The sequence below is a fragment of the Cydia strobilella genome, chromosome 21, assembly GCF_947568885.1.
Source record: "Cydia strobilella chromosome 21, ilCydStro3.1, whole genome shotgun sequence".
In the NCBI taxonomy this organism is placed as follows: domain Eukaryota; kingdom Metazoa; phylum Arthropoda; class Insecta; order Lepidoptera; family Tortricidae; genus Cydia; species Cydia strobilella.
This window is the reverse complement of record NC_086061.1, coordinates 7,970,047-7,984,358: the sequence shown is the minus strand read 5'-3', so window position 1 is coordinate 7,984,358 and position 14,312 is coordinate 7,970,047. Positions and strand designations below refer to the sequence as shown.

The window sequence follows — 14,312 nt, the reverse complement described above, 5'->3', positions numbered from 1 at the left end:
TTTTATACGGCATTCGCAGGTCAAGGTATGCTTGCTACTTGTTTAAGATCGAATACAAAACGCTTTGAACACGTATATGGCTGGCCGAAGGCTGACGAAGCAATGCGGAAGGAACCGAGGGTATCCAAGATGGCGGACTTTCCGCGCATGCCCACCCCTTTGGAGACGTGACGTCAACTCAAAATAGGGATGTGACAAACATGTTTCGAGAATGGCTGAAAATGGCCTACTGTAAAAAGCCTTCTTTTGTTGTAAAAAAGTTAAAATTAATTAACAAGGAAAGCTTTGCTATAGGTACCTATTGAAAGATAGGAAAATTGGCATAGGTATATTGTCAGTGTGGTAGCTAAAACGTGAATTATTGCACATATTATTCAATTTTCAATTTATTTAAAACAAAATGCAATTTTACAGTACTAGCCTAAGTCATTACATTTCTATATCTAGGTTCAATTATAAATAATAATAATAATAAAATAAAATAAACAATAATAATAAATTTATGGACTGAGTACATAAAGATCATGTCAAAGATACATTAAATCATTTCAATAATTAGGTCAGTGACTCACATATTTTTAAACATACTCGCATATTTTTAATTATATATCTGTATACATTATATTTTTATTTGCATTAATTATTTTTATGATTTTGACCCATGTTCTTTCACTGATATGCGTTAAAATTGTTAAATAACAAACGAAACCGTCAACGCCATCTATACGACTGTAGGCCAAAACTAGTAGCGCCCTCTGAACGAGAATCAAATTTTCGTGATTTTCGAGGCACGTTTTTTCCTTAGACTGTATTCTGTATCCATCTATTACGGAGTTATATCTATCTTTGATTATATGTATAATATTTCAAGTATTGATTAGTTTTAAAGTTAGTAAATATGTTAAGTAAATATTTTATTGTTTTGGAAATGGGCGAATTCTGTGAATTATGATAAGCACCGAAGTACTGGAGAGTTGCTGGGCGTTATTTAAGCACAAAATCGATAAGAAACTGTTGTTGTTGTTATCATACAATATATATGTATAATGTTATAATATATTGTTGTTGCTATCAGTTTCATCAAAGAGAGATATAACTCCGTAATAGATGGATACAGTCTAAGAAAAAAACGTGCCTCGAAAATCACGAAAATTTGATTCTCGATCAGATGGCGCCACTAGTTTTGGCCTACACTCGTATAGAGGGCGTTGACTGTTTCGTTTGTTATTTATAATTTTAACGCATACCCAGTGAAAGAACATGGGTCAAAATCATATAAAAATAATTAATGCAAATAAAAAAATCATTTATCCATATTTAAATACATTTTATCGTATTTTTATAAATATTTATTTTTAGTTTTAAAGTGTGTCGACAGATGGCAGTGAATTTACTGGGGTTACAAAATTTACTATGACAGTACCGCTCTAGTATAAGTTACTCAATGGTTTCATTAAAAATAGTTTTTATGATATATTTTGAAAAGTCAATTTTGGAGATTTTATTTCAAGCATCCATGTTGACAGCTACCTACTAAATGTGACGTTTTCAACAAAAAGGTACCACATTGTCGGTTGTTGATAAGGTTGATTTCAAAATGAAGCTTTATGGATATAGCGTCTTATTGACAACCAACAATAAGTACCCTTTTGGTTGAAAATGCCACAAATAATGGTTGTTAATCAGAGCTTAATCAGAGGGTAGGGGACATTTAAATAATTATCTAAGTGTACACATAGTAAAGTAACTGTCTGTACTAGAACCTACATACATTTATCGATTATCAGTTACTTAGTATAGGAGTAGAACATTATACTCGAATAGATATTGATATCATATTATGTCATAATAAGCTTTTAATTAATTAGTATAATAAGAAGTTTATTAGCCTCAATGTGATATATATTGTATTGTTAAAATGTATAGTTATTAAAGAAAGATAACGTCTAGAGATGCCCTGGTTCGTGTGATAATACACGTATAATATGATATATATAAACCGGAAAAGTGCAAGTCGGACTTGCCCACTGAGGGTTCCGTACTTTTTAGTATGTTGTTATAGCGGCAACAGAAATACATCATCTGTGAAAATTTCAACTGTCTAGCTATCACGGTTCATGAGATACATGATACGTCGGGCTTAGCACGGTAGCATTTTTATCACCTGTCGCCATGCCTGTTACGTTCTTAAAAAATACAATGATAAAGCGAATCGAAAATAGATTTGCGTTGCGAGTTTTTCTGCCGTTACACGTATTTTGTCTAATTGTTACAAATACAAATAAAAGGCGCGCCGCATCATAGAGGCGGACTGCCAAGGTTGCGTAGAGTGAGTAAAGTTGGTACTATACTGGTATGTAGAGTCGCCAATTCAAACTACATTTTTAATATCAAAATGAAATCATTTACTTATCATCGCGCGTGCATTTCGCTTATTCTTATTCGTACATGTATTAGCGTGAGACGCACGGACGGATAATAGCAACATGTCATCATTTTGACAACAAAATGTAAGTTCGAATTCAGATATTGCTTATTTTATTAGGGTTCCGTACCTATAGGGTAAGAACGGGACCCTATTACTAAGACTCCGCTGTCCATCTGTCTGTCGCTGTGCGGTGTCAGCATGGTTGCATTTTTATCACCTGTCACTATGCATGTCACTTTCGCACTTACATACTTGTTAGAACGTAACAGGCATGGTGACAGGCGATAAAAATGCTACCGTGCTAAGCCTGCTGGTAAATTTTAGTTTTTTATGACCTGTAAATTAATAGTAGTGGTAAACACTTTATTGCACAAAACAAGTACATAACACAGAGAGTACAACTTATCCCCTTACTGTAAAGTATCACATTCTAAATTAAGCTTTTCATGTAGGTAAACATTTTAATGAGCTCAGTCTCTAATTTTCTCATTAAAAACTAATTGGCTGAAATGTTGGATATTTTCATCGATACCTAAATTAAGCGGTTCGCATCCCTAGCGTCTCGATATGGTTAGGTTGGTCCGCCGGCTGCAGTCCACTTGCGAATGTTCGCGCCGCGCCGCGTATGACGAATGAAATTTCGAAAATCGAACGGCGAAAAAAAGTGCAAGTGCCAGTGACTATTTCTAAACACCTTAAACCGAAAAAGTATGTGTCGTTTAAGTAGTAAATTAAAGAGTAGTTTTTTTTAATTTTTTTTAAATTATTTGCGTGGGTCGAGCGCAAAAGTGTTTTTATTTTAGGCACAAAAATTAAATATACATAAATCTATGAGGATATAACACTAAATATTTAAAAAATGGGATATATAAAACAACGCTATATTTTCCTGTAAAATTCCAATTGGGAATTGAAATTTTACAGGAAAATATTGCGTTTTTTTTTAAATTACGCAACACATTTGCCGCTTGTGTTATGAAAAACAAAACTTGTTTATTTTTATTTTTAGAAGATTTAGAAACGACAGTTTGAAGGTTGTAAAGGTATTTCGCGAGATTTTTGAGGTTAAACGTGTCCCACATGTACCTGTATTGATTGTGCGCGGGACTGCCGCGAAGATGCGCCAAGTCAGGAAGGTCAGGATCTCTGGTCAGCTCCTGTCACGTGTTACCGGCACGTGAAATAAATTAAAAAAAAAACCGGCCAAGTGCGAGTCGGACTCGCGCACCGAGGGTTCCGTACATGACAATTTTAACAATGTATTTTTTATGTGAAACGTGAGTGAAAGGTAAATTGCGGTTGACGATTTATGACGTATTAAAAAAAACTACTTACTATATCTCGTTCAAACCAATTTTCGGGACACATTTTACCATTTTGGAAGTGTCTCTCGCGCAAACTATTCAGTTTAGAAAAAAATGATATTAGAAACCTTAATATCATTTTTGAAGACCTATCCATAGATACCCCACACGCATGGGTTTGATGAAAAAAAAAATTTTTGAGTTTCAGTTCCAACTATGGGGAGCCCCCAAAATTTATTGTTTTTTTTTTCTATTTTTGTGTGACAATCTTAATGCGGTTCACAGAATACATCTAATTACCAAGTTTCAACAGTATAGTCTTTATAGTTTCAGAGAAAAGTGGCTGTGACATACGGACGGACAGACAGACAGACATGACGAATCTATAAGGGTTCCGTTTTTTGCCATTTGGCTACGGAACCCTAAAAAGTATTTAAAAATTCTATAAAACGATATTTTTCCCGTTTTCTGACACGTAGAGATCTTATTTTAATCTAATAGCGGCATTGTACTGCTGCCAGTATAGGTATCATTCGTCCCTCTTACACTTAGCTAGTTAGCTATAAGTAAATTAGGTAATAAATATTTTACGAGAAAGATAAATGGTGATATAGCTCTGTAAAAATTAAATGGCTGGAATATAAATGCAGTTGTCATGGAGACTGTATAAAGGAGCCAAATCTCTATGTATGAAAAGTGTCCATCAAAAAACAGTAATTAGGCGGCGCCACCATACACCGAAAAACTACCAAAAACAACCTACGTAATTTGGTCGGGTTATTTGTTGCCTTATATGGTTCATGTTATGTCCCAGAGCCTAACTAGCGCCACCGGAGAGATTAGGAACTATTATTTAAAGCTGAAAGCGGTCACTTTTGCAACAATTCTGCCATAAGAGATTGGCATCCTTTCTATACCATCCATAGCAGTGGTGTTTATGTATTGTTATGTAAACAATTGTATAAAACCTTAATAAAAAAACTACTTAGTCCTAGAGTTGGAACGCCCAAGCTAACTCTGCCTGGGATTTGCAGTTTTGCAATGACAAAATGTGGCAATGTCATATTAATGTCAAGTTTCTGTGAAAATATGACATTTAGAATAACACTCCCTCACTTTGTTGCATTCAAATCAATGAAAAATTTGCTTAGACGGTCTCTATATTTTAAAAGCATTGTTTTATTGCGTACTTAGATACGACGTAGGTAATTTAACACGGATAACAAATTCGCGTCGCATACTTATAATGCAATTCCTTGTTGATTTCAGTCATTCCATGCAATTTTTAATGATTGATAGTTGTAACCGTTATGTTTACATTTCACGATAAAAAAAAACGGCAAATAATTTGACTACTTTGTAACGAACAGATTAAAACTCGATAAATAAACAATTTTTCTGAATATTAAAAACAATTAAATAACGTATAGGTTGATATAATTGATTGATACAAGTAAAAAATCGAATATAAATAAATAAATACAAATATAAATCACATCGGTGGCCAACAAGCATACAGCCCGCCTGATGGTAATCAGTCACCGTAGCCACGCCTGCAACTCCAGAGGTTTACATGCGCGTTGCCGACCTTTTATTTAGATCTATTTATTTTATTATATTAAATTACAATATAAATTATATTAAACTAATCTATATGAAGTTATATTATGATCGTCAAAGAAGATTGATTAGGTATATACAATTATGAATATGACGATGTACAGTTACTACAAATAAAATAAATTCTATTCTATTCTATTCTATTCTATTCTATTCTATTCTATGCAATGTCTAGAAATATACAAACAAGTCATCATCAAAAATCAATAACATGATAAATTCTTGACAATGTCAAATAATCAAATAATAGCAAATTATGGAACAATATCAATATAGCTATATCCCGTAATAATCGCAAAAATAAATTAAAGTTAAGTGCAGTTATTAAAATCCATTTATAATGTGAAATGTCATTTCCATCCTTATTCCTTGGTATTTAAGGTAATCGATTTAAACGAATTGATTAATGTACATACTTAATTAAATGACAGAGCATCTAAAAATAGCAGAGATGGTCTTAGGCCTTGAAACCCTTTGATTACAGTTAATGAGCAAATGCAATCAATTTGCTTTGTGACCTGAGGATCAAACTCGTTAAAGGTGCACGTGGAACTCCCATACACACACAATACATATTTATTTATTAGTATGGCATAATTGTTCAGTTGTTTATAAAGCTAAGGTTCTGTATCCATTGGATTACGTTACTGTCGAGAGTAAACAAGTCTGCAGGGTTTCCGTCGTATTTGCTAAGTGGGCAGTACTGAATAATGTGCTCGATGTCTACAGGAGCCCCGCAATCGCACTTTGGAAACTATCCATCCACATTTGTGCAGGAATGCTCGTGAGCGACCGCAGCCGGTTCTAACCCAAATTTCAATTGCTTATCGTAAAAATATTAAAAAAATCTTACTTGGAACGTAAAGTGCTCTAGTGCAGAAACGTATCATTTTCTGCACACCTTTTACAACAACAACGACCTTTCAGAGTATGAGAAATAAAAGATTAGGAACCGAGAAACCACCAACCAGTTACCATTGACAAAGATAGATATAACTCCGTAATAGATGGATACAGTCTAAGAAAAAAACGTGCCTCGAAAATCAAGAAAATTTGATTCTCGTTCAGAGGGCGCTACTAGTTTTGGCCTACTGTCGTATAGATGGCGTTGACGGTTTCGTTTGTTATTTAACAATTTTAACGCATATCAGTGAAGGAACATAGGTCAAAATCATAAAAATAATTAATGCAAATAAAAAAAATCATTTATCTATATTTAAATACATTTTATCGAATTTTTATAAATCTTCATTTTTAGTTTTAAAGTGTGTCGACATATGGCAGTGAATTTACTGGGGTTACAAAATTTACTATGACAGTACCGCTCTAGTATAAGTTACTCTATGCCATTGATCAATGGTAACTAGCAATGTTCCAAAGAGAATTTACAAAATTGCAAAGTTCCCATGAAATGTTTCTTGTCATGATTGTCATGAGTTATCCAATCAGTCAAATACCGCATCTACTCTCATAGGGCGCTCTTACCATTCATTCCATTTAAAGTGCCTCTCCTATTCCATTCAAGTATCTAGGTCATCGATCGAATGCGCTGTCAAATATCATAGCTTATTTCTATTGTTGGACTTACATTTAGCACCACTTGCACCATCCTACTAACCCGGGGTTAACCGGTTAAACCGTTAACCCAGTGTCAAACTGTACTGGTAACCATGGTAACTTCAGGTTTAACCGATTAACCCCGGGTTAGTGATTGGTGCAAGTGGCCCTTAGGTAGGTAGAGGTAGAGACAGACTTAGCTAGAGTAACTCTGCATGGCATTTGCAATGACAAAGTGTGGCAGGACTATTAGGAAATATGGAAACGTAGAGGCATAGCCAAATATCTGATTTGATTATTTTAAAAGAGGAAAACGGGATTACGAAATGCTGTTATGCAGCTTATTGTGACAGGAGGGTAACTAGGGAGCCACAGATTTGATAGGGAGCTCTCTTGGCCGGTTTTTGAAATTAGAACTATAATGTGCGGTGCCTGGAGTTCTTACTCGTATTTAAATGACGGAGTACCTAAACTTATCGAGTTTGACCATTCATAATACCATCGAGTTTGACCATTCAACCATCGATATTATGTATGTATTTATATCTCCAAATGCATATCGCCGGCTTAAAGCATTAACTTTGCAACTTTAGGCATTGTTGGCTAAGGTAGTAAATCCCTAATCCTTGAAATGGTATGGATACTTAGAGGTTTGCTACATTAGCTGACGATATGCGAGGCTGCCATAACAAATTGGATTAACCCTAACAGCATCAACTATTCTGTATCAAGCTAGATTGGACTGGATACCGGTGGTATATGAGGGTTGAGCGTAGGCAGACAAAGGGATGTTTCATAACGCCTTACTACTTTTCAACACACTTGCTCAAAACGACGTTTTTATTCCACCGATTTTTGGCTCATAATCCTAGATTTAAAAGTGGAAAAATTACTGCCTACATAATTACAGTAATTTTTCCACTTTTAAATTTATTCTAAGTTTAATAGCATCGATCGCAGACGTTTCTGCTTGTTAAAAATTAATTCATAATCCTAGATATTAAACACGCGTGCTCTTTCAGTGTATTATTCCACTCGTGGTTTTTCAATTATCCATTCTATATTATCCGACTGAGTTAAGAAGCTAACTGATTGCTAATAATATGCATGGAAAGGGAGCCTTCTTTAATTGGTCGGACTGGCGGGCACGGGCGCGCCCGCAGGCGAGTCATGCGCGGCGCGCGGCCCGCGGCCGGGGCGAGCGAGGGCCGGCCGGCAGTACGAGTATGACAGATGAAACACACAATACTAACTGTTTTAACTATTAAAATTTGATTAATATGAGTTTCTTTTTTTTTCTCGCAAGTGTGTTGAAAAACGTCGTATGAAACGCGTGTGCATTGGTCATTACACACATCGGCTTTCTTATTGCGCGCTCGCTTACAGCTCGCGCGCACAATATCGCCTCGTGTGTAATGACCAACTTAGCACACTTGTATCATAATGTACTATTACACACCGCCTGAGTTTTATAATATACCTTATGTACTGATGTAGTGAACAATCCTTTGCCATCGTATTTTCTCGGAAACGTTCGTGTTGTCATCCTACTTCAGTCAACCTCTGTACTTTTTGTACTGAGGTTGACTGAAATAGCAAAACACGCTCGTGTGTTTTACGTGAAAATACGATGGTTAAGGATTATTCACTATATTATCTTTGTAATACCTATAGAGCTACCTAAAGTAGGTGATAAAGCAAAATAACCGTTTTTTAGGGTTCCTTACCCAAAGGGTAAAAAAGGGACCCTATTACTAAGACTCCGCTGTCTGTCTGTTTGTTTGTCTGTCCGTCTGTCACCAGGCCGTATCTCACGAACAATGATAGCTAGATAGTTGAAATTTTCAAAGAATATGTATTTCTGTTGCCGCTATAACAACAAATACTAAAAACAGAATAAAATAAATATTTAAGTGGGGCTCCCATAAAACAAAGGTGATTTTTTTGCCGTTTTTTGCGTAATTTCCGTCCTTCGTGCGCGAGTCCAACTCGCACTTGGCCGGGTTTTTTTTTAATATTTTGCTTGTTTGATCCTCTCGCTTGTTACTAAATTACGTGAAAATACGATGGTTAAGGATTATTCACTATATTATCTTTGTAATACCTATAGCTACCTAAAGTAGGTAATAAAGCAAAATAACCGTTTTTTAGGGTTCCGTACCCAAAGGGTAAAAAAGGGACCCTATTACTAAGACTCCGCTGTCTGTCTGTCCGTCCGTCTGTCTGTCACCAGGCTGTAAATATCGTACGTTATCGTGTAAATAGGTTACGTCAGTTTTTGATTGTATAATTGGGCCGTAATTTTCTTAGTCTTATCCAACTCAATGTACCTATAGGTATTAATACATTATTCTCAATAATTCTTCCCTGTCGCATGGACCCTATAGAATATTAAATCTCGCCTTCCCCTTCACCCCTCTAAGTTAGGGGGCTCGCGGCCTTGACACGGTTCCTGTTCTAAAGGGAGAGAGTGTTATTGTGATCGCTTGCGAGTTTATATCGTCTAAGGACCAGTGTAGTGTATGCGATGGGGTAGTTCTTGAAGGGTAGGCAAATTAAAATAAATAAATAATAAATAAATATAGGACATTCTTACACAGATTGACTAAGTCCCACAGTAAGCTCAAGAAGGCTTGTGTTGTGGGTAGTTAGACAACGATATATATAATATACAAATACATAAATACATAGAAAACACCCAAGACTCAGGAACAAATATCTGTGCTCATCACACAAATAAATGCCCTAACCGGGATTCGAACCCAGGACCATCGGCTTCACAGGCAGGGTCACTACCCACTAGGCCAGACCGGTCGGCAATAAATTTTAAAATTAAAACAAAAGAAAAACGTGTGGTTTATAATGATAACGCTAATTTTATTACTGCGAAAGATTGGTTTTATTTACCTCACTCGAAAATTATAGTTATACTCCACCTCATCCCACTGAATCGATATCGGGTCAGCAAATAGTCAAATTCAATTTTAAATATAACTATTAAGGTAGTTTTTTTGGTTTATACCACTTGGTAATGAAGTGGTAAAAGTGAATATTTAAACTCTTGGAATCCCTCGCCGGCTCGGCTAGCAATGTTAACACTTTTGGTAACCAATAACTTTGCTGGCAGGTATATAGGTTATAGTATCAATCTAACATTATACTACCAAGTACTAGTCCAATAAATAACAACCCAAATAGTTCTGAACTGGTTCCACCCATTTGGAAACTATAACCTGTCTATAGTCGGATTAAGCTAACTGCATTTGCAATGACAAAGTGTGGAAATGTCATAATTAATGTCACTATTCGAATTTAAACTGTCGTGAGACATATTAACTTAGCTAACTTAGCGGTTAACATGCGGTTAGGGGTTAAAATGTCGCGCGAGTGACTAAAAATACGTGAGTGAAACCACTAAGTTAGCTAAATGTCAATATTCTAAGTATCAAAATATGACACTCTCTCTCTCTGTTCTGTTCAAATCTTGCAAAATTAGCTTAGACGGATACTATGACTACCTGCTTCGGGTTAAAGAATAATTTATTTTCTCAAAAATAATTTCAAAATTTGATGAATTGAATAGATACATTAACTAGACTTAAATCGACCGAGATATGGACCGTGATTACCTTTTGTATTGTATTCGACCTCTCGATATTTCGACGCAGTTACATGCAACTCGTTAAGGGGTAACTGAAGATAGCGGGTGGGTGTCAAAGTTGTGTAAACCGCGCAGTCTACCCTCATTAGTGCGCGTAGGCTGTGTTCGCTTTCAACGTTACCACTGGTCGCGTTCACACTCGTTGGTCTGTCCAAGCACACTACACTCACAGTGTCACTACGCGTGTTCCCTGTCGATATAAGTCTAGTGAAACTCACCGTGAAACATTCAAAATTGTTAGATACATTAAATTCATGTCTATACATTGCGTAGCAAACATGCATTATTACTTGTCTTACAAATTTCGATTTCTAATTAGCTAACGATACCTTTCTACCTGAGGCAATTGCTATGATAACAGTTGGAATATAAACCCCTATGAAACACAGTACACACACAAAATAACTTGAATCATTTATAAATCGTGCAACTACAAACCAGTTCGTCGCTCCGTAATAAGTAAAGTTATAAGTGGCTTTGTGAAAGTAATAAACATAGGCTGTTTTGTTTCTGCGTCTAGTCAAGTATTGTAAGGCCTTTTGATTGTGCACAGTATTGAATAACGCGTCGTTTAATGGTTGTTCACGGGTTTTTTAATCGAATGTTCATACAGCTACTACGTAAACGAAATTAATAACTAGCTTAAATCTAAAATAGGCCCTTGAGGCACTGTACCAAGGATGCTGGCGGAATTTCCTCGCTGTCTCGCAATGCTGAAACGTTGTGCGAGGAAGATACAATTTGGTCAACAAACGTCTGTAATATTTACCCGTCTCAACCAATCATATTATATGTATCTACAGGTTATACACGCTCTAAAATTTAAGTACTTGTGACGATTGTACAGTTTGCTCTAGAGTTCAACTATGACGCGCAGGTGACAAACACTAGTAGTCTCTTTTTTACTAAGGTATTCCTTAGATTATGCCGTCTCTTTTACGTCTTTTGCGTATATAAACAATAAACATATTGTGAGCTGTGCTGCCGTGACGTTGGAAGCATTTTTTTCGCTTGTTATGTTAGGGTATTCCATATCTATAGTTATAACATGTTTCGCGAAACCCGCCCTTGGCCCCAAAGTTCATGAATGTGTAATTACTCAATGTTCATTTTCTAATTAACTTTTTTTAATACACGGGGAGCTTTTTAAATAAGTATTTTTATGTACACGTCGTAAAAAATGTTTATTCATTAAATTTAGTCAGCTATTAGAATATTATTATTTAGGGACTACTGTTGTAGACGCATTCACACAGTGCAGTCTCATACCAATTACCGGGGTAACTTTTCAAAGATTTAGCCGTGACAAAGTGTAACAGTGCCACTATAAAAGATAAATTACTACAAAAATATTAAATAAAAATAATAAAGGGATTTCCACACTTTGTACTGTCAAAGTCGTTGCACAGACCTTAGTTTTAGACGCGCTCTGCCCTAGTATTTCTAAGAACTAACAGCGCGATTCTGGAAATGAATTAGACATTCACCAGATATGAAATAGTAAAGATATGTGACGTCCCACGGGTAAAGGTACCTTATGGCGGCTGGCGCTTACGCTATTATTAACGCCGCTCCAATTAATATTGGATGGCTCAAATTATTGCGGCGCTATGCGACGTAAGCGCCAGCCGCCATAAGGTACCTTTTGCCGTGGAATGTCACATATCTTTACTATTTCATATCTAGTGAATCTCTAATTCATTTTCCTAATCGCGCCGTAAGTTACCTTACTTTTCTTAAAATCGGTGTTGTAAAGAAGGTGCTATGTTTTTATCTTAAATCAAAAATCAAGCATCAATCAGGTATTTAGGACTCGAGTTCTATGGACTCTCTGCTATTCGTATGTGTGTGTCGTGTTTTCCATTATAGCGTCAAAACCACTGAGCTGGTTTTGGTGAATAAGGTTTATAGCGCGGGTGACATTAACTACAGCTAAGCGAGGAGAAATTAACGTTGTCGATTTTTAGGGTTCAAAGGGTAAAAACGGGACCCTATTACTAAGACTCCGCTGTCCATCTGTCCGTCTGTCCGTCTGTCTGTCTGTCACTAGGGGCTGTATCTCATAAACCGTGATAGCTAGACAGTTGAAATTTTCACAGATGATGTATTTCTGTATCCGCTATAACAACAAATACTAAAAAATATACGGTCAAATTGATAACCTCCTCCTTTTGGGAAGTCGGTTAAAAAGTATGGAACCCTCGGTGGGCGAGTCCGACTCGCACTTGGCCGGTTTTTTTTAACTGTTAGGTTATTAAGTATTTGTAATAGATTATAGTATCTGTGGTTGCTTTATCTGTGGTCACTACTTAAAACAAAGATGTCCTCATGTTAACGTACCTATTAAAACATTATAATATTATTACGAGTATATGGCGCAGCCGGTAGGATATGTGTACGCAATCTTAACAAAACTATTCTCTTGTTCCAGGTTCCTGACAACAACACTATAGAATTAGCGAAAATGTCAAAGTTAAAACCATAGACTAATACATAGACAATAAACCGGAAACATATGCCCTTTGCCTAGTTAAGTGGATAAAAAATCCACTCATATGCACAGAGAGGCCTCCCACGTCTTCGGGGATTCTCTCAAACTACGTCTAAAACTACTACAACGGACGACCACGTACTTTAAAGTGGTAGAATTCGTCAAAAAAGATGCCATCCGATTCTTCACTTACGACTACGAGATACACCAATTGATATGAATATATTTATAGTGAACGGCTATCATTCAAAGAATCTTGTTAAGCTGAAACTCATTTGATTCTCTGACAATAATATTGACTTTATAATTTTAAGCAATCTTTACAATATAAAAATATAGAAATCAAAGATGGCGGTGAAAGCGGAGCCGATAGGTCCGAGAAATGGGCATGAGTTGGCGCCTTTGAATACGAGGGCAGATGGAAGCGAGCGGCCTCATGGGGTGACCATTGTCCTGCAGGGCTCCAGGGGGTCACTGCAGAGGGTCCCGGAAGGGCCAGGGGAGGATAGAGCAGCCTGGTCTGGAAAGTTGCAGTTCTTTTTGTCCATTATTGGGTATTCGGTGGGATTGGGGAATATATGGAGGTTCCCGTATCTGTGCCAGCAGAATGGAGGAGGTAAGATTTTTCTTTCTTACATATTAAGTTAGTAGCATTTTGGTGACAGCGTATTTGTGTTTCGAATCGATTCACGCATTCTACACGGTGGCTAAAAAATAAGTTCATTCCCGTTGTCAGGGCGGTTTTGGGATTATACTTAGCAACTTTTACTATGAGACCAACCCCGAAATCGCGAAAATAAATTTGGCCGTTTCATACATTTTGGCTGGTCCATTTTCTATGGGAGGGTATTTTTTTTTATTGCGATTTCGTGGTATATAATTTAGGTTCTCTAATCAATCTAGACTTTTAAATACTTTTAATTGAAATGGAATTAACAAAAACAGTGGGAACATTGGTCTCGGATACGGTTGCCGTATCCATTGGTCTCTAAACGTCACCGACACTTGTATGCGATTTGTATTACATTGTGGCAAAATCCCGCCTTAACCCATTCAGCGCTAATCACGACACGTTGTCGTTTTGCCTCTACGAAGCATTTTCGCTACATACCGGGAAACGCATGTTATCGGCTACGAGCGTAGCTCAGCGGTAAATGTGTTAATAGAAAACAAGAACAATGATTGCAATGAAACAGTATCCGTAGCACGTAGACGTGCTACGCCGTAGACTCGTAGCGGATCAATAGCGCA

At 36.5% G+C, this 14,312-nt stretch overlaps 1 protein-coding gene across 2 annotated transcripts in view; it reads left to right on the top strand.

Annotated features, from left to right (window-relative positions):
• The first annotated feature begins 3,009 nt into the window (after nucleotides 1-3,009).
• Nucleotides 3,010-14,312, top strand: part of LOC134751103 (sodium-dependent neutral amino acid transporter B(0)AT3) — a 33,599-nt gene continuing 22,296 nt past the window's right edge. For both annotated transcript variants that reach the window (XR_010128604.1, XM_063686450.1), the window contains exons 1-2: nucleotides 3,010-3,136; nucleotides 13,002-13,677. Coding sequence is in view for 1 of the 2 variants with exons in the window: in XM_063686450.1 (XP_063542520.1) it covers nucleotides 13,410-13,677 (268 nt within the window). In the remaining variant the exon portion in view is untranslated. The remainder of the gene's footprint in view (nucleotides 3,137-13,001; nucleotides 13,678-14,312) is intronic.